At 49.2% G+C, this 24,760-nt stretch overlaps 11 protein-coding genes across 12 annotated transcripts; 6 read left to right on the top strand and 5 right to left on the bottom strand.

Annotated features, from left to right (window-relative positions):
• Positions 1–4,057: 4,057 nt before the first annotated feature.
• Positions 4,058–5,275, top strand: LOC117900107. Its single transcript, XM_034810330.1, has one exon. The coding sequence runs from the start codon at positions 4,162–4,164 to the stop codon at positions 5,140–5,142; it is 981 nt and encodes a 326-aa protein (XP_034666221.1). The 5' UTR covers positions 4,058–4,161; the 3' UTR covers positions 5,143–5,275.
• On the bottom strand, positions 5,209–6,209 carry LOC117900112 (mitochondrial import inner membrane translocase subunit Tim21). The gene is made up of 3 exons (XM_034810336.1): positions 6,004–6,209; positions 5,538–5,950; positions 5,209–5,483 (listed from the first exon to the last, which is right to left on the bottom strand). Exons 1-3 carry the CDS (start codon positions 6,131–6,133, stop codon positions 5,304–5,306), a joined length of 723 nt encoding a protein of 240 aa, XP_034666227.1. The 5' UTR covers positions 6,134–6,209; the 3' UTR covers positions 5,209–5,303.
• A 202-nt stretch (positions 6,210–6,411) lies between these two features.
• Positions 6,412–7,283, top strand: LOC117900114 (thioredoxin domain-containing protein 17). Its single transcript, XM_034810339.1, has 3 exons — positions 6,412–6,714; positions 6,811–6,892; positions 7,052–7,283. Exons 1-3 carry the CDS (start codon positions 6,570–6,572, stop codon positions 7,203–7,205), a joined length of 381 nt encoding a protein of 126 aa, XP_034666230.1. The 5' UTR covers positions 6,412–6,569; the 3' UTR covers positions 7,206–7,283.
• On the bottom strand, positions 7,242–9,711 carry LOC117900099 (vacuolar protein sorting-associated protein 52 homolog). The gene is made up of 7 exons (XM_034810319.1): positions 9,469–9,711; positions 8,806–9,407; positions 8,530–8,745; positions 8,314–8,469; positions 8,133–8,251; positions 7,962–8,082; positions 7,242–7,906 (listed from the first exon to the last, which is right to left on the bottom strand). The coding sequence occupies exons 1-7, from the start codon at positions 9,620–9,622 to the stop codon at positions 7,277–7,279; spliced, it is 1,998 nt and encodes a 665-aa protein (XP_034666210.1). The 5' UTR covers positions 9,623–9,711; the 3' UTR covers positions 7,242–7,276.
• A 92-nt stretch (positions 9,712–9,803) lies between these two features.
• LOC117900105 (putative elongator complex protein 4) lies at positions 9,804–11,373 on the top strand. Its single transcript, XM_034810328.1, has one exon. It carries the CDS (start codon positions 9,895–9,897, stop codon positions 11,263–11,265), a length of 1,371 nt encoding a protein of 456 aa, XP_034666219.1. The 5' UTR covers positions 9,804–9,894; the 3' UTR covers positions 11,266–11,373.
• A 141-nt stretch (positions 11,374–11,514) lies between these two features.
• On the top strand, positions 11,515–21,339 carry LOC117900095. Its single transcript, XM_034810315.1, has 7 exons — positions 11,515–12,220; positions 17,793–18,079; positions 18,138–18,956; positions 19,020–19,183; positions 19,247–20,436; positions 20,493–20,749; positions 20,806–21,339. The coding sequence occupies exons 1-7, from the start codon at positions 11,515–11,517 to the stop codon at positions 21,232–21,234; spliced, it is 3,852 nt and encodes a 1,283-aa protein (XP_034666206.1). The 3' UTR covers positions 21,235–21,339.
• Positions 12,338–13,239, top strand: LOC117900111 (cytochrome c oxidase assembly protein COX11, mitochondrial). The gene has a single exon (XM_034810335.1). It carries the CDS (start codon positions 12,450–12,452, stop codon positions 13,185–13,187), a length of 738 nt encoding a protein of 245 aa, XP_034666226.1. The 5' UTR covers positions 12,338–12,449; the 3' UTR covers positions 13,188–13,239.
• On the top strand, positions 13,594–16,218 carry LOC117900100 (glycosyltransferase 25 family member). Of its 2 annotated transcripts, XM_034810321.1 has the most exons (3): positions 13,594–14,028; positions 14,085–15,764; positions 15,800–16,218. In XM_034810321.1, the coding sequence occupies exons 1-2, from the start codon at positions 13,826–13,828 to the stop codon at positions 15,745–15,747; spliced, it is 1,866 nt and encodes a 621-aa protein (XP_034666212.1). In that variant the 5' UTR covers positions 13,594–13,825; the 3' UTR covers positions 15,748–15,764; positions 15,800–16,218. The 2 variants fall into 2 exon arrangements, with proteins under 2 accessions (XP_034666212.1, XP_034666211.1); XM_034810320.1 differs by lacking the exon at positions 15,800–16,218 and having other exon boundaries at positions 13,622–14,028; positions 14,085–15,768.
• LOC117900104 (ubiquinone biosynthesis monooxygenase COQ6, mitochondrial) lies at positions 16,146–17,783 on the bottom strand. Its single transcript, XM_034810327.1, has 2 exons — positions 17,681–17,783; positions 16,146–17,626 (listed from the first exon to the last, which is right to left on the bottom strand). The coding sequence occupies exon 2, from the start codon at positions 17,619–17,621 to the stop codon at positions 16,236–16,238; it is 1,386 nt and encodes a 461-aa protein (XP_034666218.1). The 5' UTR covers positions 17,622–17,626; positions 17,681–17,783; the 3' UTR covers positions 16,146–16,235.
• On the bottom strand, positions 21,285–22,293 carry LOC117900108. Its single transcript, XM_034810331.1, has 2 exons — positions 22,055–22,293; positions 21,285–21,990 (listed from the first exon to the last, which is right to left on the bottom strand). The coding sequence occupies exons 1-2, from the start codon at positions 22,254–22,256 to the stop codon at positions 21,329–21,331; spliced, it is 864 nt and encodes a 287-aa protein (XP_034666222.1). The 5' UTR covers positions 22,257–22,293; the 3' UTR covers positions 21,285–21,328.
• A 193-nt stretch (positions 22,294–22,486) lies between these two features.
• LOC117900103 (glycoprotein endo-alpha-1,2-mannosidase) lies at positions 22,487–24,706 on the bottom strand. The gene is made up of 3 exons (XM_034810325.1): positions 23,628–24,706; positions 23,339–23,567; positions 22,487–23,273 (listed from the first exon to the last, which is right to left on the bottom strand). The coding sequence occupies exons 1-3, from the start codon at positions 24,605–24,607 to the stop codon at positions 23,001–23,003; spliced, it is 1,482 nt and encodes a 493-aa protein (XP_034666216.1). The 5' UTR covers positions 24,608–24,706; the 3' UTR covers positions 22,487–23,000.
• Between the last annotated feature and the right edge of the window lie 54 nt (positions 24,707–24,760).

A 24,760-nucleotide genomic window follows, 5' to 3' on the forward strand; every position in this document is an offset into this window, starting at 1 on the left:
TGGTGGCGCTATGTAGGAAATCAGTCGCTGAAAGTTCGGATTTGGACGGCCAACACCGCACAATCTTTCCATTGACTCGCTCAATTTCATGGTTTACAGTGCTTTCATTTCTAGAAGGAACCTCGGCAGAGCTAGATTACTGGAAAATTAGCCACGCCAGATGATATTATGGCTGCGAGATTTGGACAATGAATCGAAGCAAATGTTTGTTGACTGTGAACACACAGGCAGCTCCTTTAATAATTCGAACAAAATGTATTAAAGGAAATTTAGTTACTTGCACAGGAAACGACCTTGAACAAAGCTAAGAAAGAGCTCTGAGATGCGGGCTTGTGTCATGGAGTCGGGTGATGAAAACTTGCGAATGTGTAAAATAAATAAAAAAAATATAAATAAATGAGGATGCTCTGTGCTAAAGTCCCCTATCTACGGTAATCTTAGCAGGCTTTTAAATAAACTCAAATTAACAAGAATCTATGAAGATATTTACTTAATGGTCTCGGATAGCTGCTGTTTTCAAAGGAGAAAGCAAATATTTCTAATAGTCAAAGCCACAAATCAAAATGTTTGTTGTGTCATTCCCCTTACACTTTGTGTTAACCAAAAAGCCTTTCGAGTAACTAAGTTGTAAACCTTCAACAGATATGGCGTGATTACAGTTGCCTGCGGCTACCATTTTCATTTATGAAATGAGAATTCTGCACACACAAAAACAACCCACACAAAAGGAAAAGACAGTCACTTTTCTCGAGCTCATCAAAATATGCTTTGCCACACAGACACCAAGAAAATGGCGACACACACACAAAAAGGAGCATTAACTCACGCACACAGAAACACAGAGGGGAGGCATGAGAAGGAGAAAGCTGAGGAAAAATGAGTCCCATGTCTTTCATTAAAACTTTCGGCAAATTATCGGGTAACATATGCTTGCGGCTTGATTGTCAAATATAGTTCAGGAAAGGAAAGGAAACGAAACGAAAGGAAACGAAAGGACAGGAAAGGAGCCCCAACAACTGTCTGTCTGTCTGTCTGCCATCCTTTTACACCCATGCCACCATTCATGTACATATGTACATTCGAGTGTGCCACACATTTCCACTTGAGTGTTATAAGGGGAATTTCTCTCCATATACAGACAGCGACATGAACTCTATATAAATATTATAGCAACTTCAACAGACTCCACTCCATGCGTTGTGTGCTTCCCTTTGATTTCCTCTGGGATACCCAGAGCTAAGGGAGAGACAAAAAAGCTTAAGGGAAAGCGGTTACATTTCCCCTTTTTATTCCAGCATCCAACAGCAAAAGGGGGTTGGCCCGGCTCCGAGGGGAACACCCACCCAAAAGAATGTAAATCCGCGCAGGCGTTGTAATCATTTGTCGGTGAACAACTTCTCAGCTCGGAATGTTGAACGCTCGTTGGGTTTTTGGTGAGTTATGTATGGGTATGCAAAAATACAATAGCTAGCCGATCGGTGGAGTTTTTAAAAGTTTGGGCAGATAATAACTGCTCTAGGGAAGGCAGTTCCCATATACCTAAAGTGTTGCAGCCGAAAGACTTTGGCCCGCGAAGAGTCCTGCTTTTGATTAGTTTTGGAACAAAGCGTTTAAGCATTATCTTTTTATTATTTTCATAAGAAAGATGCCACATACCATTCTTAGTAATCATCACAAGTGACAGCCTTCTGCCCGTTTGCTAGGCAAACTCCCAGAACTCACAGCTTCTTGCCCATCTGGCCCACCTTTTGTGGCAGTTCGTGGGCTCTCTGCCGCTTAGTTAGTTTGCCTTGGCAGTCATTAGTAGTCCTATGTTAATTTGGTGCGCCTAATAAACTGCTACTTTTTTGCCACCACCGTCGCACCCCACCTGGCGCACAGGCTACCCAGCCCACGCCTCTCCATCCCTAAGAGCCATTACTCTGCCACCAGCCTCCATCCACCTTCTGCTCCTTCTCCTTCTGCTCCTCCTACTGCTCCTGCTCTTGGTGGCGCTGTGCGAATTTGCCACTTCAACAGCTCCTTGGTGGCAACACGGTCACGTACGCGAAACGAGTGAAAGCTGAAATTTCGTTGAAAAAGGATATATGGGCCCAGAGCTGGCATTGTCCTGGGGCCGTGCGCTGAATGCCAACTCCTGCCGTATCCCCATCCGTGTGTGTGTCCGTGTGTATCCTCTCCGTCTGTCTGCCCGCCATCTTGGCTACTACGTACAGACTTTTCCTCTTTTCCTCTTTTTTTTTTTTTTCTTTTTCCTTTGCGTCTTCCTTTTATTTTTCTGTAAAATGGCGTGGCAATGTGGGGGAGACGCCAAAAAAGTTCGTGCGGAAAAAGAGAATGCAGGAAAATTATTGATTTTTTCGTGTAGCTTTTCTGGCTACGCGGATTTTATTCTTAAGCTGCTTAAAGCCAAAGGCAGGATGCTTCGAAACGGACTCTCTGCCTCTGTCTGCCATGCGGAATCAGTCAAACTAATTTCACTCCCACTCCGTCCAACTGTCAAAGAGCTGTAGCTGTGGCTGTCAAATCGGAATATATTTTTATTTATTCATCGTTCGGCTGCCTTCTTGTACACTTTCTTAGTTGTGACACGGCATGCCCATCATTTTTACCCACACGTTTTTATTATTCACAGAAGAGCACATGTCACAACAAGAGTCAAAGAACAAATCAGAAAAACTTCCAACCATCCAGACATGTCACGCTGCCGCAGGTGAAGTGAATACAGCCATCAAATGTTTAGAGTTTTGTTCGGTCTTGCGACCAACTTCATTGAGAACTTTCGAAGCTGACAAGTAGGTGGGAAAGTCTTCATTAGGAGCTCGGCTTTGCTCTCCCAATATAGTGGATAAACATCCTCTAAAACCACGAAACCAGCATGAAGGTTACTCATCATTTCCCAATTGAGTTTCACTCATTTTCAGGCACACATTTTATATTTATTTATCCTAGTTTTAGAACCAAGAATCACATATTTCCTTTATTCTTTTCTCCCCCCCCAAAATATCTTCTAAAACATATTTTGCACCCTTTGGAAAATCGCTCCAAATGTTGCATTAACTTTCTCAAAATATATTTAACCTTTCGGCTTCTCCTCTTTAGCACTCCTCTTGCTCCTCGCCATTTATTTATATAGTCTTTTTTGAGTGCGCTCCGCTTTCAACACTCTTTAAAGTAAGCGCATTAAATGCAAAGCTGCAACTTCCGATTTTTATGCGCTGCACACGAAAGCCCGCCAAGGTGGGAATGGCAGGCATTGCTCGAAACCAGTTGTCGGCCTTAATTATGAGCAAATGTTGGTCAAGTAGTGCGACCGTTCTTTATTTATTACTCTTCTTTGCCCCAGCTCTTCCCTGCGCTTTTGCAGGTTCACTTTTCACTTTTTGCAAAGCTGAAGCTCGAAGGCGGCCTGGCGTGGCCCTCTCTCTGCTCGCCTCGTATCGAAATCCTATAATTATGTGCAATCAATACTTTTTCAGCATCGGCTTAAAGACGGAACGGATGTGCCCTGGGCCAAGGCATAAGCTTGAGCCTTAACTGGGCTCTGGAGGTGGCAGGAGGCGGCTGCAAGTCTGGAGTGACCATGGCTAATAGAGCGATTCAGCAGTCATCTTCTGTGCAGCGAAAGAAAAAGGTTTCCTAATGCGGAAATACTTGTCCGTGGTTATCAATTGAGCGACACACAAAACAAATGCATGCCAGAACAGCAGGTGGGAGATGGAAATAAGACAAATATTGTTTAGAGGACATATTTTGCATAAACTAGATGGTATTTTGGTTCCAAGTTATATATTTTACTCATTCAACACAGTCTCAGACAGGTGTTCCAATTTGAATTTATTGTAAATTATTTTTAGACCATGTAAAAGTGAACTATACTACATGTAAAATGTTTCATACAGAACGGATTTTACTTGAACTACATCCAGGTGGCGCCTTGTCTATCTAAGATGTATGTAACCTTCGTGTGGCTGACGTGTAAGTAAAAGCAGTGCAGGGCACACCGTTTGAATTTCAACGACAAGCAGTTCACGTTGGTTGCCAAGCAGCAAACCAAGAAAACGACTCACACAACAAACCAACCGATTGACAAGTGTCAAAGTGCACAGACAGCAAGTGAAGTGAGAGAAATTCGGATTGGGTGAAAAGTTGCTATCCAAAATGCGATTCATTGCGCTACATGCAACCAACACGGCGATCGTGTACAAAAATTCGCTGTGCTCGTTCGCCTCGCTGCTGGTCCTGGCCTTCGTGGCGCTGTCCGTGATGCTGCCCGTTCTGTTGGTGTCCCTACTCAGCCCGTACTCGGGCATATCCGAGTCACGGGTGCTGTACGAGCAGCCCAATGTGGTGTACAACTACCAGTATATATTCGTGGGCAGCACGGAGCCAGGAGAGGATGGCGAGGCAGAATCGTTGGTCGCGTGCAGCAGCTTCAGCTACTTCAATACTCAGATGAGGCAATACACCAACAGCTGCGCCGCCAGCAAGTACTGGACAGAGGATGTGGATTATGACACGGTCACGGATCGGGCACACTTCCAGCTGGAACTACAGGATATTCCGGCACGCCTGATGCACTTTGATTTGCTGCTCTTCTTCGACGCCCATCTGCAGCACAAATGCGATCTGTCACCGCCCTCGGTGCTGGCGCATCAGCTCCAGTTGCCTGTGTCCGGGCGCTTTCGAAACGGTCGCATCCAACTCAAGGGCGAGCTGCAGCTGAAGCAGTACATTGAGTTCACCTGCCCCTTTCCTGGGCGCAACATCAAGACCAAGTTTCGCCCCGTCGAGGTGCACACGAACGCCAGCCATGTGGACATGTCGCAGTACAAAATGGAATCCCTGATGGCCCAGGTCAAAGCCAATCCAGCCTACTTCCAGTTATCCATTCAGGAGACCTACTACCGACCAACGTCGCCACGCGTGGACCCAGGCCTGAGCATCGAACTGGAGCTGGATGTGCTGCAGGTTCCGGCGCGCTATCATCTGAGCATTTGGGAGCGCCTCGGACAGTTCTGGCTGTACTTTGCCTCCTTCTTTGGCATCTCCTTTTACATCATGAACAGGCTGAAGGACTTTCTCTTTGGACGCCACATCATACGCTCCTGGGAGATCATACCGTGGAAGAAGCTCTACTGACACGAGTCGGGCGCCATTCTGGAGATGGACAACTTCTCGATTGGCGAGTGAGGGCTGCGCGACAACTGGGATTTTCCAATGGCATTTTTCATTGTCAGTCAAATAATAAATACAACTATACAGAGAATTTAAGTGCAGTGCAGAACATAATAAAGAATCCCCTATTTGTCCTGACTATTGGACAAAAGGGTCAGGCTTCCAAACGATGAAGATGTGGCAGGGGCAGTCTCTGGCTCGGGGATGGCATCAAGGGCACGATTATCTTCCAGCACGATGGTGGTACGGGGATAATGATCCAATTGCACAAACAAATAACGATACTTCAGTTTACTTGGACAGGACTGCGGAAAATATTGGATTATTATCATTTTTATTACTAAATATATTCCTCCTACCCTTCTGGCTTCCAGCTGCACGGTGGCCTTGTTCCTGACGCCTTGAACATAAAACTGCATCCTCATGTGCGGCTTACCATGGCGCTCGTAGCAGGAGTGCGCCACATGCTGGCGACGTCCGCGACGCGTTGTCTCGCCAAAGCCTTTGATGGGTGCACCTAAGGCATCCTGCACCCGGGGATCATTAACCACACGTTTCAGGGCATCGGCATAGATGTTGTTGGAGCTTTCACTGGAGAAGAGCTCGCGGCAAATGGCATAAAACATGATGCCGGTGACACCCAGACCTGCCAGTATGATCGCTGTATAGCTGGCCGTCTTGGTGTTTTCCTTGATCTTCTCGCCAACGGGGCGTACATCCGTGGACACATCGGCACCACCCTTTGACTGCTGTAGAGCGCCGCCACCACCGCCTGAATAAGGAACTAATTACTGTAAATATAACTGCATTCAATCAATTACAAACCGCGCGACGCTTCCTGTCGCAGGCAGCGGGTCATGTGCAGCGATGCAGCACATTGCAGGCGTGGCACCGCCTTGGGCAGTAGGTTATGTCTGTGGAAGACTAAATTGCGCAATAAAGCTAGTCGTGACATTGTTTAAACTTCAAACAAATATCAATGTAAATAAAAGAAGTTTTATAAGAATTAATAATTGAAAACAGCTGATATTCGTATCGATACATCGATAGCAAAGCCAAGGGTATTATGACATTTTAAAATTGAATTTACAGCTAGAAAACTCTGATAAAATATATAATATAACTTCTAAAATAAAAGTATAAATTTTATAGAAAGTAAACCCTTCAGTATCTGTGTTTAAAAAAGCTATAAAACTATTGAAAACATAGCAGCCACATCTCTAAGAGCTGTCATCGGACTATCGCTTTACAACAAAAACAAATAAAACAAGAACAAATTTAATCCGAAAGCCAGTTAAAAGTGCTCCATCACGTCGCTCACAAAGTTATTCGGTCGCCTAATCAGACGCACATACGCGGTCGGTGTTAATAAAGCGAATACAAGTAAAATAATGGTCGTCACACACAACGTAAAGGGCTGGGAGGAGTTCGCCAAGAAGATGGAGGAGCTGGAGACCGGCAACAATGCGGTTCATGTGTTGTTCAGCGGCGGCAAGGATGAGAACGGCGAAAGCTGGTGCCCGTACTGTGTCAAGGGTGAGTCAATGGCCCAGCCCCTTTGTGGTTTACCGCGAAGCCGACTAACCCACCAATTAATTTATTCATTCCCAAACGACGCAACTTTTATTGCAGCTGAGCCGGTGATACACGATGCCCTGAAGAAGGCCCCCGACAATTCGCACTTTGTGCATGTGGATGTGGGCGAGCGCGCCTAGTAAGTATATAATGTGATGAAATACACACATAGCCGAGAACATTCAAGATAAAAGCAATTACCCGGCTATCGCTGATCGCTTGCTATGAGTGGCAATCGGCGCCTTATCGCCGCCATGCAGCGTAAACCATAAACTAATTTGTCTTCCCTTTCGTTTAGCTGGAAGGATTTGAACTGTCCCTTCCGCAAGGATCCCAATACACATTTGATTTTCTTGCCCACGCTGCTGCGCTGGAAGCAGCCACAGCGCCTGGATGGCGAGCGCTGCTCCAACAAGGACCTCGTCGAGATGATGTTCGAAGATGAGGATTAGCGGGTGGCTTTTACTTAAATACTTTATAACTTTATTCAGCACGGATTAAAGGAGGATTCCCCTCTTCTCCCTCAGTAATTACTCTTGTACTTTTTGATCTCCACCATTACCACATGGATGTTGGTCAACTGAGCGCGCGCATTGGGCGTGAGCAGCTTGTGGAAGCGATGATAGTATTGCACCAGACTGGCCAGAGCCAGCTGCAGCAGCTGTGAGCCTGTCAGCAGCGAGGGGAATGACAAAAGTACTTCGCGATTGAGCTCCTCCAGCGACTTCTTCCAGTTGGCCGAGAAGCTGGCCACCAGAGCAAGGCTGCGGCGCTCCTGCTTACGCAGCTCATCCATCTGCTCCTTCTCAAAGAAGTGTTCGCACTCCTTGACGAACTGTATAATGCCGCCGAAGTGTGGTGCCAGTATTTCCTCCACATACTCATTGCTGCGGGCGTTCAGTTGCTCGCGGAAGGCCTCCGCCTCCTTGGAGTTGTCGCGCGTGTGTTCCATCAGCACGCCCAGGACCAGGTCATAGTTGTTAATGAGATAAATGAGCTGATCCTTGCGTGTGGGAAATATGGCAGCCATGCGCAAAATGAAGCACTCCACCTCATTCTGCAGCTCCAACAGCAGACGGCTGACCAGCTCGTTGGGAAAATGCTCCGAGATGCCCACAATGGCGGCACTAAACTCCGCATAGCGACGGGTTATCTGCAAGGCAAAGAGAGGGTTAGGCACAGTCACAGTCATAAGTCGTAAGGCATACATAGTGTGGTCCTAGTTCCTTGTTGAATTTGGTGGGATCACAGTCATGGATGCTCTGTATGTTTAGCCGAAAGACATGCTCTAATCGTGGCCAAATAACCGATTGCAGCGAATCCCAATATCTGTTAACAAGCTCTGATTAAATCCGTATCTAGAAAAGATAAAAACTCACTTATCGAGCGCCGGCACACAGCGCTTGTGGCACATCAGCTGATAGCGGAATATCAAATGGATGCACAGGAACATGGCTATGGTATCATAGCAATCGTGTATGGCCGTCTCCAGGGTTTTCTAAACAGTTCCCAAAACAAAAAGCATTAATTGCATTAGGTTGCATGGCAGATTCTACTTACAATCATCAGCGTTAAGGTTTTGCCCATAATTTGATTGAACAAATCCTGCGCCTGGCTGCCACGCACCATAAAGAATTCCGTGACAAACAGGTACTCCCGACAGGCATTATCCACCAGCGCATATTGTTCGGAGCGGAACAGCGCCTCCGCTGTGTACTGCAAAGAAAAATGCACTTAAACTTCAAAGTAATAGCCTGAAGCAGTTACAATTCTCACGCGATTCTTTAGCTGCGCATGCGGCACTATGATGGGCGCCTCCAGCTGCTGGTTGAGGATGTCGCCGCGCTTGCCAATGGTGAAGATGGTGCTCTTGTGCTTCAGACTGGTCGTCTTGGAGAACAAACCTTTGGAGGCATTGTCCTCAATGCCCATCAGATCATCCTTGGTGCAGGATTCCTCGAATTTGAGACTTGTCAAACGGGTGGAGTAACTCTGCAAGGAAAGGGATCTTAGAACAAGTAAATGAATGCTCCCAAATGTCATGAAACATACCTTAAAATAACTATAGTAAATCTTGCCCATGGTGTCGATGTACTCGCTGCATATCTCCTGGGCCACTTGCCTCTCATTGGACAGAATGAATTCGAAAAAGAACTTGTGCTTTAGCATGGCATTCTGTGGTATCTGATAGTTGGTCATGGGCTTGCGGAACTTGTAGATTTGCTCCAGCAAATAGCTGCGAATCTTTGTCATGGCACGGAGCCGCAACTTGTGCAGGACATCGCTCACGTCGCTGGTGGACTTGGACTCCTTGAAGCTCAGCTCCTTCACCAGCGACAGCTTGTGGTTGAGCACATTCAGTTGGCTGCTGAAATCACGCTCCGTGACTGGTGTCTCCATAATGATGGTTATCATCTCCTCGGACACGGCCATGTCCTCAATGAACTGCGAGAGCTGCGCCTTCACCGACTGTCGGTTGGTCAGCTGCAGCGACATCGACACGGACTTACGTTGCAACTGGGTGATTTCTGTGCTGATGTTGTTCAGCACACTCTGGAAGCTCATTAGCATGTTCTCCATACGTTCCAGCACATCGTCGCAGTCGTTGATTTGATTGTGCAGATTCGCAATGTTCTGGGACTCGGCAATGTAATCTAAATGTTGCAAGGCATAATTATAGTTTGTGGCAAATATGGCTTATAATCCAATACCCACCCTCGATGGATTTATTTTCCACTTCTTTGAATTCCTTTTCAATCTGTCGCGAGTACTGGCGCAGATCGGTGGTGTTTTTCAGTATTTCCCTCACTTCCTCATTGTCCAGCTGCTCCGTCATCTGCGGCGACGCCACTTCGGAGTTCGTGGCCATGGCGGGATTACAGATTTAGCAATTGTTTGTCCTTTATTTTCCTATTACTTTGTGAATTTGTAACTTTGCCAACAAAACAGCTGTGTCGTGTACGCCCAATGCTACCCCTACTACAATAGTGTCATCTCAAATGCATTCGCATACAAAGCAAACAGCTGGGCTCGATATCGATACTATTACGCTCCTGCAGGAGTACCCCTACTGGCTGCACAAGTTTACACGAATCGGAGAAGCTAAAAAAGAAGGTTAATTCTGATTGTACAAAAGAAAAGATGACCAGCTTTCGCAAACGCACTGTGCAAAAGCCCATCCCGGGCACTCGCACCAGCCCCCACACCGCCCAGATAATAACATCGAGCGGTAATCCGTATCTTGACGTGGTCATCGGCGGCGGCCTGCCCGTGGGCTCGATTTGCCTGATAGAAGAGGATCGCTTCATGACCCATGCCAAAGTGCTGGCCAAGTACTTCCTGGCCGAGGGTGTGCTCTCCAAGCAGGAAATATTTCTCGGCAGTCTCGACGACATCCCCGCGGAGATGTTGCGCCGCCTGCCCCGTCCCCTGACCGAAGTGGAACAGCGCGAAGAGCAGATGGCCAGCGAGCAGACGGGCGAGACAGGCGAAAATGGACTGAGAATCGCCTGGCGCTACAACGACTTGCCGTTGGTGAACTCGGAGCATGCCACGGCCAAGATCGGCCATCACTTCAATCTTATGGAGCAGATGGACTCGCGCATGCTGTACTATGCCAGCACCGTCATTTGGGATGATAGCCACAAAGACAACTGGATTGGCGATGGAGAACTATCCAAGAGCAGCTCTCCATCCATTTCCATGGAGCAGCAGCCCATGGCCGAGGCTATGGGCGAGGAGTCGGCGGCTGTCGAGACTGAACCCGAAGCCAACGTTGAGGCCGATGCCGATATTAAACCCTTGGACAATAATGCCGCAGCTACCGCAGATAACACTGCCAACAACACCACCACCGTCACCAGCAGCACGAAAACGGGCAGCCAGCCAGCCGTTTGGCCCCACAATGTCTTCCATAATACCCGCTATGGCGGCCTGCTCAACGATATCCAGCAGCAGCTGCGCGACGAGAGCTTCATCACTGGGACCAAGAAGCATCTGTGCCGCGTGTGCCTCACCTCGCTGGGCTCACCGTTGTGGTACGACGACAACTTTGGTGAGGATATGCTCAAGTTTCTGACGCTGCTCATGGCCAGCGTGCGCAACTGCAACTCGGTTTGCCTTATAACGATGCCCATGCATCTGATTGCCAAGTACGATGCCAGTCTAGTGCCCAAGATACGTCAACTGGTGGACTACGCCATCGAACTGGAGTCGTTTGCCGGCTCCGAGCGGGAGACACACCCCGCCTTCAAGGAGTACAGCGGCCTGCTGCATCTGCACAAGATGTCGGCATTGAACACCCTGGCCGTGCATATGCCGGAGACTACGGATCTGGCCTTTAAATTGCGCCGCAAGAAGTTTGTTATCGAGCGGTTCCATCTGCCGCCAGAGCTGCAGGAGTCGCCTGCCAATGCACAGTCTGCGATGGCTGCTGATGATATTATGGCCTCGCCCAAGTGCGGGTCCAACGTGTTGATCAATTCCAATGCCTCCGCCTCGTTGGATTTCTAGCTGTCAATGGTTGCTACGCACACAGCAGTGGAATTAGAATTTAAGTATGTATCCACAAAACAACAAAATTGCATAATAATAAGCCAAGTAAATGCATTAATATATCAACTCTGCATTTTCCTCTTCCCCCACTTTGAATGTCAACCGCCTGCATGTGCATCTGTGTGCACTCGATATCTTTTTCATTGCGATAGCCATCACAGTTTTGTGTCGCTTATCGATAGTGGCAGTATCAGAAAAATGTAAACAATGTCCGAGCTAAATAGTATTTTCAGTGATTTAAGCGCGAATTATGTGCCCCGCCTGCAGTGGGTGGATGTCGAGGAGTGGCTGTACGGCGAGACAGCAAGTGCGGATGAGGGCAGAGAGCGCGCCCGCCAGTTCTGGTCGCTGCCGATCTGTGGCCAAGACAGCCGCCAGCAGGAGAGCCAACTTCAGACGCTTCGGGAATTGGCGGGCGTCATTCGGTCGATGCGCCATGACAGCAGCAGTAGCTATAGCAATACCCACGACAACTGGTCGCACATTATAAGTGTTTCCCCGGCCAGTGCATATCTCTCGTACATCTACACCGTCGTGAGCCTCTCCATTCCGCCCGCGAACATACTGGAGGCGTCTCCAGGTGTACTCAATCAGAATCTCAACCTGCAGCTGTCCCTGAATGCGGCCAGCACGTACCTGCTGACGCTCACCATTCCGGGGGCCAAGCGCTATGCCATCTTTGACGAGGACGTCATCGAGCATTTGCTAAAGCTGTTCAGCCTGCTGGAGCAGAATGCGAACCGCAGCGTTTTTGCCGACACCATCTGGATGCTCTTTCTGACCATATGCGATGACCTAAAGCTGGTCTTTCGCTATGTGCACTTCAAGGAGCATCTCAAGCTACGGGACAAGATAATCCGCTGTCTCTTGGAGATTCTCTACATGAATTTCCAAAGGGGCTTTCAAAATGCACGTAAGTTCAAAACAAATATTTAAGACCAATCTTGCTGTTGTGGCCCACTGGTAGCGCGCCAAATGGATATCGATAGTTCGGTAGGTTTAGTTTATTGTCAAACAGCTGATAAAACTTGGTGTGTACACATTGAAACGTATCAAGTGCCTAGGAAGATTATACAAACAGTGGTTTTTAGATGAAAACAACTAAAATTTACTCACTGGACAACCCGGTATAATAGTTTCAAATGCTGCGCACCCTTTTCGCCGTGCGTGGGCAGTGCCAGCAACTGCTGAGGAGATCATTCACGCCCCATCACAGTGGACAACGACAACAACAGATATTGCCATGCCGCATTCGGATGAAATCCACCGATTCCCCCGGCGAGGCAGCACGTAAGCTGCGATCCAAGAGTACCTTGTACTACATTACAGCCGGCGGAGTGCTCATTGTGGGCCTGAGCTATGCGGCCGTGCCACTGTACAGCATTTTCTGCCAGGCCTACAGCTACGGCGGGACCACATCGCAGGGCCACGACGCTGAAAAGGTGGAGCATATGGTGAAAGTGGACGATCGTGTGCTCAAAATACGCTTCAATGCGGATATTGGCTCGTCCATGCGCTGGAACTTCAAGCCGCAGCAGTACGAGATCAAGGTGGCACCCGGCGAGACAGCGCTAGCCTTCTACACGGCCAGAAATCCCACGGACAAGGCTGTGATTGGCATCAGCACCTACAATGTGATCCCCTTCGAGGCTGGCGCGTATTTCAACAAAATCCAATGCTTCTGCTTCGAGGAGCAACAGCTAAACCCACACGAGGAGGTGGACATGCCCGTCTTCTTCTACATTGACCCTGAAATAACACAGGATCCGGCGCTAGAGCATTGCGACACCATCACCCTGTCCTACACGTTCTTTGAGGCCAAAGAGGGTCTCAAACTGAACTTCCCCAACTATGCTAAACCCCATGCGGCGACTGCCTAGGGCATTCTTTTCTTACCCCTTTGTTAATAAGAAATAAATATTTGTTACACAATTGGGCTTACAATTTTAAATGCACTATAAAAGCGGAGGTCACACTGGTTTGCCAGAGCAAGAGAACCGTCCATCGCCCGTTATCCCGTTATCAAGATCCTGGAGGTTTCGCTTGGGAAATTGCACAATTTTGAATGAGGTCTCTATGAACCCAGTCCCCGCATAACGCGTTTAAATCTGTTCTGTTTCATGCGGGTCAGGAATTATACATTCACTTCCATTCAGAATCCTGAATACATTCAAAATTCCAACGACCCACAAACAGCTGTTTGGTTGCAGTTTGAGAGCGATAGATATGTTATCGCCGGAGAGAGAGAGCGCCATATGTTGGTTGTGGAGCGGGTGCAGCTGGAAGAAGCGGTGAAGGAGGAGCGAGGGAGGCTGGACGCCGCTCGACGCTGGGACATTTAACGCTCGTCGTCGTTTATAAATAGATTAGAGAACTCTCGTATTCTCCAGCATCAATCCAAACAGAACAGACGCTGCTGCTGCTTCCGCTGTGTGGCAGAAGATAGTGCGTGTGCGAGCGCGAGTGTGACCTCCTTGAACTCACCGACAGGCAATGTGTGGCATCTAATGACGTGGAAATGTTGAAGAAGCAAGTATTTTTTGGCCTCCTCCTGGCCTGCGCCTTTGTGTGCATCTGCGGCGAGGATGAGGTTGTGGAAAATGAGTATCAGCCACCGACAGTGCTCGTGGCACTGCTGGTGCGCAACAAGGCGCACATTTTGCCCATGTTCCTCAGCTACCTGCAGCAGCAGGACTATCCCAAGGAACGCATAGCCTTTTGGTAAGCAAAACGAAACATTTGCATGAGTTTGTCTCTCAACCGATTTGTCATCCCAGGCTACGCTGTGATCACAACAGCGATGAGAGCGTTGAGCTGCTGAAGCAGTGGCTGAAGCACTCTGGAGATCTCTATCACAGCGTGAACTACGCCTTTGACAGCGAAGGGCCGCGTGGCTATCAGAACGAGAGCTCCCCTTACGACTGGACAGTGTCGCGTTTCAAGCATGTGATTGCCCTGAAAGAGGAGGCGCTCGCTTATGGCCGCGATATTTGGGCTGACTTTGTGTTTTTCCTCGATGCTGATGTCATGCTGACATCGCAGCAGGCACTGCGTAAGCTCACGGCCCTACGCCTGCCCATTGTGGCGCCCATGCTGCTGTCGGAGAGCTTGTACTCGAACTTCTGGTGCGGCATGACGGAGGAGTACTACTACCAGCGCACGGACGAGTACAAGGAGATTTATCACGTGAAGAAACAGGGCAGCTTTCCAGTGCCAATGGTCCACACGGCCGTGCTGGTGGACATGAATCACAAGGGTGCCCGGAATCTTACCTTTGATCGCCAACGTTTGCGGGACATGCAGCAGCAGCAACAGTTAGAGCCGCTCTATGATGGCCCCGCGGATGATATCATTGTGTTTGCCATGTCTGCCAATAGCTCAGGCATTCCCCTGCACGTCTGCAACGAGCTGACCTTTGGCTACATCCTGCAGCCGCTCGAACCAGGGGACACCCTGGAGCAGGACCTGCAAATGCTATTAAACATCAGATCCAGCATGGTCAGCGATTTGGGTGCGGTGCCGCCTGTCCTGGACTACTTTCAGCATCTAATCACGAAGCCCGAGAAGACGAAGCTGACCCTCGATCACATTTTCATGATCAATCTGGAACGTCGCCCGGAGAGGCGTCAAAAGATGGAGAATCTGTTTGAGGAAATCGGACTGCAGGTGGAACACTTTCCCGCCGTTGATGGCAAGGAACTCAATGTGGAGCGTGTGCATGAGATGGGAATACGATTCCTGCCTGGCTACGAGGATCCCTACCATCATCGTGCCATGACCATGGGCGAGATTGGCTGCTTCCTCAGCCACTACCGCATCTGGGTGCGTATGGTGCAGCTCGAACTGAAGGAAGTGCTCATTCTCGAGGACGACATACGCTTCGATCCGTACTTCCGGGCCAATGCCGTGCGTGTGCTCAATCAGGCGAGGAGCGTGGTGGAGTACGATCTCATCTACTTTGGACGCAAGCGTCTCAAGGAGGAGAGCGAACCTTGGGTGGCCGATGCCGATAGTCTCGTTCATGCCGGCTACTCCTACTGGACCCTCGGCTATGTACTCTCGCTCCAAGGTGCCCTGAAGCTGCTCGCGGCCAAACCACTCGAGAAACTTATACCCGTTGATGAGTTCCTGCCGGTGATGTTCGATCGCCATCCTAACAAGACTTGGACCGCTGCCTTTGAGAAGCGCGACCTCATCGCCTTGAGTGCCGCTCCATTGCTGCTCTATCCCATACACTACACTGGCGAATCTGGCTACATTTCGGACACAGAGGACTCGCAGCAGATAAATGTGCAAACCACAGAAGGTGTGGCGCGTTTGAAGAGCGATCGCGAGCAGGTGTTTGAGAAGAAGGGCGACGAGGGCTTGCTCGAGCAGCCACTAAAACTGGGCGAAAGTTTGCCCAATGTGCTGCCAGGCAAAAGCCACCAAGAGCTCTAGGAAGCTCTCTAATGAATTTTCCATGCCAAATGTTTGTAGATTTAAGTGTATCCTTCAAAGAAAAACGCCAAAAACGTGCCTTAAAACGTCTCCACCAACAGAAAAAACTATTCAGCAACAAATGATCAAAAATTAGTTGTAAGTTTTGTGTATTACCATAAGAAAAATCCACTAAACCTAGCAACCAATGCTCTTCCACATTGATGCTCAACACGCACAAGCGAAGGCGGCAAAGAGAACCCCCGAGAATTGCAGATCACATCTACAAAACATTCCGAGCAAGAGAATGTAAAGGAAAAGATAGCACAAACTATTTGCACAACGTAAATCTATAGTATCTAATCTGAAGAACAGATTACTAAGCAGAAACCATTGACATAACTCTTTAAAAGTGTTTTTTTAACCTGACCATTGACTCGATTATTTCGATTTTATTTCGTACCATAAAACTTTAAGCGCTTAAAATGTAAATGTTCCCCTTTTTCCTTTTAACCCATGGCCCCCTTCATGAACAGGTTCTTGATGGGTGGCAAATTCTGTGTGAGTTGAACTCCCAGACTTCGCAGCAGCACCACGGGACTGAACTCGGTGGAGTAGAGCTTGTGCAGGCCATGAACGCCCAGCATTATGGGCACATTCTTGGCCAGGCACTTGCGTTCGTATTTGATCAGATGCTGTGTGTCGCCCAGCTTAAAGCCGCCATAGGCGCCGGCGGCCAGAGACTCCACGAGGTAGCGCACATCGCTGAAGCCCAGATTGACGCCCTGGCCGGCCAGAGGATGCACGCGGTGTGCGGCATCACCCACTAGTGCAGCACCAGTGGATACATACGACGAGGCATGCAGAAAGCCCAGCGGGAAAGTGGCTCGAGAGCCATCCTTAACGCCGCACACACGCGGAGGATATTGCACCTGCTGCTGCGCGGCCTGCTGGCCGAAGAAGGAGTTGAGCACCTGAACAGCCTTGTCGGCAAGCTCCACGCGCGCATACTGACGGCAGAAGGCCTCGTTGATGGCTTCCACAAACTCCGCCGGCGGCAGCTCCTTCAGATGCTTGGCCTGTGACACTGTGGTGCTCCACACCAGGGAGCTGAGTTTATCGGTCAGTGGCAGCAGAGCGATGGGTCCATTGGGCAGGAAGCGCTGCCAGGCCACAGAGTTATCACAGGCATCGTCGTTCAGCTCCAGAGTGGCCACCACTCCCATGCGATCGTAATTCATTGAGAAAACATCGACGCCCATTTCCTTGCGCACAATCGAGTTGGCTCCGTCGGCGCCAATGAGCAGTTCGCATGTGAAGGAACGTCCATCCTGCAGCTGAAGCGCAGAGTGTCTGCCATTTGTATCCTTGGGCAAACGGACACACTCGATTCTGGCCTTGTTGAGGACCTGGACATTGGCTGCCTCGCGGACGCGTGCATAGACCGCATCGAGGATCAAATCATTCTCGATGATGCAGGCCACATCGCTGGCAAAGTTGTCGTGCTGGAACTGGATGAGCGCGTCGCTGTTGGACTCCCACACCTGCATCTGCTTGACGGGCTTGTAGCGGGCAGCCTCAATGTGCGACCAGGCGCCAATCGACTTGAACAGCTCGATGGAGTTCTTGTTGATGGCCGACACACGGTTCTGGTACGGACCACTGGCATCGAAGCCCTTAAATTCTCCAGCTCCCTCCAGCAGCAGCACCCTCTTGTCCGCCAGTGTGTCATTCTTGGCCAAAGCTGCAGCCAAAGTGGTGCCCACTAGACCGCCGCCTCCAATGACGATATCAAAGTGCTCCGATGTTGTTGTAGTGGACAGAAGTCGTGTCGCCACGTACCGCAGCTGCCCCTTCGATGCTGCCCCTCCATTGTGCAGAAATAAGCTTAACATGAGTCCTATAAACAAACAAACTGTTGATTATTTCACAATTATTCTAATTCATTTCTTGCCTTTGGTGTTTTCCGGCGCGGTGACAGCTCTTGATGTGTTGAAGTTTGGCAACTCTGCGAATGTCAGCTGTATTGTTATCGATTACTGATTTAAAATTTTAACGATTTTCAGGTGCTCCCGCATTGCACGCCAAGTGCTACGAACTATTTGACGAAATAACCAACGAGCATAATGGCGAGGTCTACGATACACTGCATTTGTTAATGCAGCGATCATTCCCCATGCACATATTCACGGACAGCCCTCAAAACATTGGCAGCGGGCGACGGGGCGGACAGATGCAGAGTGGCGAGCACATTTCGGAGTGGTTTATTCAGCTCATAGAGAAATATCCCGACATCTTAGCACAAATATTGCACTTGTATATTAAGTGTGTGGTTTCCAATCCCCTAAAGGCGGTAAGTATTACAAACTAGAAGTATAATTTAATGAATAACAATGCCATTTGCTTTGCAGTGGAAAACCGCCGACGAGAAGATTGCCATTGGTTACGCGGCCAAATACGACAGCATTCTGTATGCCAAATGCAATAAATCATGCGCAGATTACCTCCTGGAAGCCGTAAAGGCAGACGATGCGGTGGGCATCCAAACCCGCGCCTTAGATCTTATCGAACGCATCTTGCTCCAACAAACCGAAGTCGAGTGGAGCATTTTTCGTTACGATGTCTCCAAGGTGCCGCGCGAAGTGCCGCTGCTGGTTGAAGTGATGCGTTGCCTCAACGACAGAACCTTCAGCGTGCGCCGCAAGGCCTGCCAAGTGCTCATCACTGCCCTGAAGCAGGGCTCACCCACGACCAGAAAAATACTCGAGGAGAGCATCCGTTTCGTTCAGTTCGATGCCACCAATGTGGAGACCCTGGCCGAGCCGTCTGTCGAGCAGCATGAACTGCGCTTCGTGAAGCCGGACATACAGCAGTGTGCCTATAGTTTCGAGGGCTATGAACAACTGGAGGCGGAGGTTAAGAATCTTCCTCAAATGATCTATGAGCGATTTCTGGAAGCGGACAATGGGCTGGCCCGCACCTCGGGCATAGCTCTTCTCGAGCGCCTGGTGCTGGTCAATCCTCTGATCATTTACAATACGAATTTCGTGCGAGAAACCAGCCTGCTGGCCGTGGATCGACTTGCCTCGGTGCGCAAAGCGGCGCTGGAACTCATGGAAACTCTGCTGGAGGCGTATTCCAATTGCTTCGCTTTGATTTGTGTCTATTGTCGGATTTGGTCGTGTCTGCTCAGCGATGAGGATGTGGCCCTGCAAAAGCTAGCCATTCAGGTGAGCGAGAGTCCCCAAAATAAACCCCGTGGGTGCCTGTCCTTATGCTCCTTTCTTTTGCAGAGCTTCAACCAGACTGTTCTGAAGAACATCCAACCCATGGATTATTCCAATGAACCAAAACATTTTATGCCCTGGCGTATTGTTAGTACGCTGACAATGACACAACCTCGAGCCTATCTCCAAGAGCGATTCGCTATGCTGCTGGAAAGAGAAACAATTGTCACGTAAGCAAAAGGAGTTTACCAAGCAATGGCATGGCATCTATAGCAACCTTTCATTCCTTACAGACCCCAGCTGATCAAGGTAATCATTTCACATTTATCCACATCAACGGACACGGATGCATGGGTTCTGTTGCTGCTTCTGTCCAGCCGCATTACCAACAACATGGATGCCCTGATTGTCAGTTTCAATGAGCTTTCCTCGTACAACATGAAGGCCAATCAAGTGCTGGCCCTGCAGCTCATCATTTGCTGTCTGTCCAACTTCTCGAAGCCAGCATTGAATCAGCTTTTCCAGCGCCTGCTCGAGGCTCTGCGCAAAGGCAACATTTGGCTGGGTCTCATTTCGAGTGCCGTCAATCTAATCAATCAAATTCACCATTTGTCCGATAGTCAAGGACCCTCCGCTGGCTCGGATGCCTCGCCAAACTGGCAGCTTACTCTACTGGATGAACTCACGGAGAACATCGTGGCCAGTGCTCACAATTTCCAGGCTGAACACTCGCGTTTGCAGTGCCTGTTGGGCGCGTACACGGAAATCTTGGTGATGCTGCCGCAGTCGGTAGACTATCGCGTCAAGGAGATTGTATTCAAGTACCTGCGAGAGTGCACCAAGCTGAAGGAATCCCAGTTCGACACGGACAACGAACGCATGACCAATTGGATGATTGTGATTGCTGGACGTCTGTGTCTGCGCGAACATCGACTGGCCAACGAAGTATCGGAGCTCTATCAGATCATATTGACCAAGAACGACCGCCCGCAGATCATTAATACCACACTCATAGCCGTCAATGATCTGGGAAAGAAACATCCAAACATTTTGGAGCGCAATTTCCAGTGCATTCTGGCCAAAATGCATTCAAAGTTTGCCATGACACGGGTGCGCTCGTTCCGCTGTGTGAAGGATGTGATACTCTCGGGCATTATTAAGCTAAAGGGACCCATTCTCATATCCATGCTGGCCGCCCTGGTGGACGACAGCGCTGAGGTGGCACGCGAGGCGGATGCATTCTTCATACGCTACAAGCGGCTGCACGAGAAGACGGTGTTTGTGCAGTGTCTCAGGGAGTCTCCTTTCTATCTCAATGGTCAGGCGTATCAGAAGGGTGTGGAACCGATCAACACCCGCTACCAGTCGCCCCTCAAGGGTGCCAAAATGGTCAAAAGTCGGCGGCTGCTGTATAATCACATTATGTCCACTATAGATGAAAACACGCTGCTGCTGTACTTTGGACAACTAAAGCTGTTGGCGGGTAAGCCAAAAGACAGCTCTTTCTGTGCCACATTTAAGCCTGTTGTTTCTTTGTAGAGAAAAGCAAGGACGAAGAATTTGTGAAATCCAACGACGCCTTGGCCGTGATTCAGGATCTGCTTTTCATTATGCGTCGCATTTGTTACCTCACCAAGGGTAAAAGCAAACAGCAGGGTGCCCGTGCCGATGGTGAGAATAGCGATGAAGGGGAACAGGAAGCAGAGGCACCAGCAGCAGCAGCAGCAGCAGGAACAGCTGTGGGTGCCGCACCAGCGAGGGGGCGTGGACGTAAACGTGTGGACACGGAGGACCCAGTGAGTTTTGATGTGGAAGTAAATGTAGAATCGGAATTAATTCATTCCATTTGCAGCAAAAACAATTGGAGCGATGTCTGCGTTATGTGGAGGAAACACATAGAAACCTTCAAACGGTCATGGGCCCCGAGCTACAACATTCCTTTGATAGCATGTGCCAGGCGTTGGCCATGCGCTTTCCCAGCTTAATTGACTTTGCACAGCCGGCAAAATTCTGGCAAAAGTATCGCTCTGCCAGACCAACAAAGACAAAAGCCAAACGCAAGCGTCGCACTGCCGTCGAGGCTGAGGCTGAGGCCGATACAGATGAGGAGGAGGAGGATGCTGCTGGAACTGCAGAGGGTGAAAGCGACAGTGACAATGAGCTGCCATTGGAGCGGCACAAGAGCGGCACACCAGCAGCCGGAGGGTCGAGTCGTGGGCAGCGTAGAAACAGCTGCGACATGCTGGTAACGGAATTGATCTTTCATCCACCCGACTGGTAGCTCAGGGCCAACTTGTGGGCTGCCACAAAAGACTTTGTAAATTGTTAATTCGAAATTTATGCATTTAAAAATTGTAAATACAACCATTAAGCAATCATTTCTGTTCCGCGTTCTGGTCACATGAGGTAGCGTAAATGAGCTGCTGGCCGTGTACAAATTCGGAAAGTACCATTTGGGCCACTTGTAACTCATTCAATCCCAGCTGCTCCGCCTCTATTGCCTGCACCAGCATGCAGTGGAGCACGGTCATATTGATGGGCTGATTGAACAGATTGAGTTCCTTTGGCTTCTGCTCTTCCTTTTTCTCCATCACTGGCTTCTGAGGCTTGGAGCCACGTGGCGAAGCCATGATTACCGCTGTTGACTTTGGCGTAGAGCAACTCCATGGCTGGCTCATCAACCTATCCTGATCTGAGCGAAACTTGGGAGCTGGGAGAAAATGTTGAGGCGCTCCATTTGGTAAATGCACCAACCGCTGCTGTGGCGGCTTTGGCACTTGCAATGGCTTGTTCGACAGCCGCTTTATAGGCGTGGAATTTGGTGCTGTGCGTACGCCTAACATGCTGATGGGCTGCTCGCCAGGCATGGTTATTTCTTGGGCTGGAAGAACAGCAGGAGCAACTTCTGTTGCCGGCTTTAGGCCAGCCCTGAGGACTGCAGCCTCTGCCTTGGCAGTCACTGCCGTGGCACGCTGTCGCCTGGAATGTTTCGGTGGAATGTCGGTAACCACGGGACGCTCCACCGTATTCTTGCAATCTGAGTGGGTAGAGTGATGGAATGCTATAAGGAAAAAGGGTTTGATGTGCTGATGTGGCCTTACCAAGGCATTTGCAAAACTCGTGGCAAGTTCTCATGGACTGATAGCAGTCGCAGTAATTCTTAATGCACGATGTCCGTTTGCACGCACAACCCTTGATGGTGGCATCCTTTGGTTGCTTTGGTGCTCGCGGCTGGCGACGTCCTGTTGCCGCTTTCGGCGGGGCAGCCACTAATTTTGTCATGCCACAGGGAAACGGATTCATTTTTGCAAAAATGAGCCGGAAAATAAAATTCAAGCAACGAAAGCCCACGTGGGTTGGAATGGAACACCTTTGACAGCTTTGATGACAGCCTCAATGACAGCACAAAACCAGGGACATCAAATAATCAATATCGGAAATTCGCATCCGCGCAAATTTCCTGAATGAAAATTAGGTACCATACAAATTAAGCTCATTCTTCGTGTTTCTTTGGCACTAAACTATTAAAGCTTAGATAGAGTAATTTAATAATATATATTTTTTGACTTGTAATAAAGTTAAAATTTGTCAAGTACCAATTGTTTAACAAGTGTTTGTTTTTAGTATAATATCCCGATATAACATTTGATTTGATTTTCTATATATTATGGCATGGCATTATGTTTATGATATTGTTGTTCCTTCATTCTCCCATCGTTCCCTTATTATTGTTACAATAATCGAAAGCTAATAAAGTTTCCAAAAAATGTGTTGTGGCTCTTCTAGCTATTAGATATAATTTGAGCATACTTAATCCGTTTACTAATTGTTAATCACTACTTAAAGACTTACAGATATATTGCTTGATCTCTCTCTATATATATATTATATATTTATGTATATGTGATGTATATTTGTAAGTATTAGTTGACCCGATATATGGCTATGAAAAGTAATTGTGTGGCCTGCAATCTATAGAGTTTCTATATTGCTTCTAAAGTAAATACCGACTTTGCACTAGTATTATCCATTAGTGGAAGATTTTTCTTAGCAAATTGTGCCATTGAGCAGCTCATAACAGTTCTGTGGCGAGCCGGGTGCGGCTGCTGCAGCCGCCTCCTGGCGTGTCTTTAGAAAATTGCCCACCCAATGGGCCGTGAGATCCAAGTACTTGGTCCTCGAACCGGGATTGTAGTCCAGGAAACCGGCACGCGGCATCACCTCCTCAATCTGGCTGCCATCGGGCCAATTGTTATAGCTCGCTATATTGATGAATCCCACATGATTGAGTATAGCCGAACGCCAAGCCACGCCATAATACTGAAGGAAAAAGGGAAATGGTTCCAATATCTATTCTGCAACCCAAATAGGAGTCTCCCACTTACGCGTCCATTGCTGCGATGCCTCTGTATGTCCCCATGACGTGGGAACTTATTTCTTTCCGCAAACCCTGGACCCACTGTCGGCACAAACATCATTTTGTAGGACTGGGCAAAGGACTTCAGATACGACCAGTTCTTCCAGGTGCTGGCAAATACAGCTCCATTGCTGGGCAGTTTGCTGTAGAAGCCATCGAAGCACAACCGACGCATCACATCCGCATGGCTCTTGAGTCTAAGGAGGAGATATCCATTAACGACTCCAACTGGAACAGGAACTGGAGTGCATGCTCACCGTATGTGGCCTATAAAGAAACCATCCAATACGCGCCTTAGTCCTTCGGGCTCCACCTGGGCAGGTGTGCGGCATAGCAGTCGCCCCAGACTGTCGCTCAGCTTGTAGGCATTGCTCACATACAGCACGGGCATGGCTGCTCCTCGCGACTGACTCCACACCCGATAAAAGCCAGGCAGACTGGCGAAGGTTGCAATCTCCTGCAGCTGCTGGCGCACATACTCCACACTCTGATTCCCGGCCACGCTCAGCTCAAAGGTCACCGTCAGATTGTGCTGCGGTGCCAGCTCAATGATTTGATGCAGCAGAGCCGTCTCCGTCGGCTTGCTGGAGCCGCTGCCCGTAAAGCTGAGTATGAGCACGCCAATGCCGCAGCTGCGTATGTTCTCAAAGTGCTGTGAGAGCAACGAGACGCTGGGCTTGTACAGACCCAAGGCCGGATAGAAGGCAGTGTTCAGTATTCTCACCGCCTTGGGTGTTGTCGTCAGGGGCACATCGTACGGATGCTCAGCGGGCGGTGGCGGCGGCTTCTTGGACTTGTACCAGGGCACTGGGGCCGTGTAGAAAATATGCACAGCTGTGGTGGCCACCTCCAGCGTGGTGCGCGATTGCTCGGCCTCGTGGTCGTGCTGCTGTTGTTGCTTGATCTGGTCCAGTCGGTTCTGTATGATGCGCGCCTTGATCTTATGCTCATCATACTTCTCCGGCACAATTACACCATTCTCACGCTGCGGCTGGAGCAGAGCCACCGCCGCCGCCACAGCCGGTTGTTGTTTTTGCTCCTGCAATGTCTGCGGCTGCTGCTTGTCACCAGGCCGATACGCCCGTGCAATAAATCGTTCGTCCAGCAGCAGCTCGATGGCAGCATTGCGGCCCGTGGAGCCCAGCACAATGATGGTGATTACGAGCAGGCCCACAATCGCCAGCAGCAGCACAATCTTCACCTTGCGTCGCGTTTTCACATACTTTTTTAGCAACATTTTCGTTTGCCATTTGCATTTTTTTTTCTCCCCTCACATTCCGTTTTTGAGGTCGCGTTCGGTCTGACTGATGTTTTTCTCCTTCCGTTTCACTGCTGCTCACCCCTCCAGCCCCAGCCGGAAGCCCCCTATCCATTGCGCATGTCGCACAAC

This window comes from Drosophila subobscura, chromosome U (genome assembly GCF_008121235.1).
Source record: "Drosophila subobscura isolate 14011-0131.10 chromosome U, UCBerk_Dsub_1.0, whole genome shotgun sequence".
Taxonomy (NCBI): domain Eukaryota; kingdom Metazoa; phylum Arthropoda; class Insecta; order Diptera; family Drosophilidae; genus Drosophila; species Drosophila subobscura.

Coding starts and splice junctions, on each gene's coding strand:
- LOC117900107 (XM_034810330.1), top strand. CDS start 4,162: ATGCGATTCATTGCGCTACATGCAACCAACACGGCGATCGTGTACAAA.
- LOC117900112 (XM_034810336.1), bottom strand. CDS start 6,133: ATGTCACGACTAGCTTTATTGCGCAATTTAGTCTTCCACAGACATAAC. Junction 5,951..6,003: donor GCGACAGGAAGCGTCGCGCG/GTTTGTAATTGA, acceptor TTCCTTATTCAG/GCGGTGGTGGCGGCGCTCTA. Junction 5,484..5,537: donor TGCAGCTGGAAGCCAGAAGG/GTAGGAGGAATA, acceptor TATTTTCCGCAG/TCCTGTCCAAGTAAACTGAA.
- LOC117900114 (XM_034810339.1), top strand. CDS start 6,570: ATGGTCGTCACACACAACGTAAAGGGCTGGGAGGAGTTCGCCAAGAAG. Junction 6,715..6,810: donor GTGCCCGTACTGTGTCAAGG/GTGAGTCAATGG, acceptor CTTTTATTGCAG/CTGAGCCGGTGATACACGAT. Junction 6,893..7,051: donor GATGTGGGCGAGCGCGCCTA/GTAAGTATATAA, acceptor CCTTTCGTTTAG/CTGGAAGGATTTGAACTGTC.
- LOC117900099 (XM_034810319.1), bottom strand. CDS start 9,622: ATGGCCACGAACTCCGAAGTGGCGTCGCCGCAGATGACGGAGCAGCTG. Junction 8,083..8,132: donor TGTGTGCCGGCGCTCGATAA/GTGAGTTTTTAT, acceptor GCTTGTTAACAG/ATATTGGGATTCGCTGCAAT. Junction 7,907..7,961: donor AGGAACTAGGACCACACTAT/GTATGCCTTACG, acceptor TTTGCCTTGCAG/ATAACCCGTCGCTATGCGGA.
- LOC117900105 (XM_034810328.1), top strand. CDS start 9,895: ATGACCAGCTTTCGCAAACGCACTGTGCAAAAGCCCATCCCGGGCACT.
- LOC117900095 (XM_034810315.1), top strand. CDS start 11,515: ATGTCCGAGCTAAATAGTATTTTCAGTGATTTAAGCGCGAATTATGTG. Junction 12,221..17,792: donor AAGGGGCTTTCAAAATGCAC/GTAAGTTCAAAA, acceptor AACGATTTTCAG/GTGCTCCCGCATTGCACGCC. Junction 20,750..20,805: donor GTGTGGACACGGAGGACCCA/GTGAGTTTTGAT, acceptor TTCCATTTGCAG/CAAAAACAATTGGAGCGATG.
- LOC117900111 (XM_034810335.1), top strand. CDS start 12,450: ATGCTGCGCACCCTTTTCGCCGTGCGTGGGCAGTGCCAGCAACTGCTG.
- LOC117900100 (XM_034810321.1), top strand. CDS start 13,826: ATGTTGAAGAAGCAAGTATTTTTTGGCCTCCTCCTGGCCTGCGCCTTT. Junction 14,029..14,084: donor AAGGAACGCATAGCCTTTTG/GTAAGCAAAACG, acceptor TTGTCATCCCAG/GCTACGCTGTGATCACAACA.
- LOC117900104 (XM_034810327.1), bottom strand. CDS start 17,621: ATGTTAAGCTTATTTCTGCACAATGGAGGGGCAGCATCGAAGGGGCAG.
- LOC117900108 (XM_034810331.1), bottom strand. CDS start 22,256: ATGAATCCGTTTCCCTGTGGCATGACAAAATTAGTGGCTGCCCCGCCG. Junction 21,991..22,054: donor CGAGTTTTGCAAATGCCTTG/GTAAGGCCACAT, acceptor CTACCCACTCAG/ATTGCAAGAATACGGTGGAG.
- LOC117900103 (XM_034810325.1), bottom strand. CDS start 24,607: ATGTTGCTAAAAAAGTATGTGAAAACGCGACGCAAGGTGAAGATTGTG. Junction 23,568..23,627: donor TTCTTTATAGGCCACATACG/GTGAGCATGCAC, acceptor TCTCCTCCTTAG/ACTCAAGAGCCATGCGGATG. Junction 23,274..23,338: donor GGCATCGCAGCAATGGACGC/GTAAGTGGGAGA, acceptor TTTTTCCTTCAG/TATTATGGCGTGGCTTGGCG.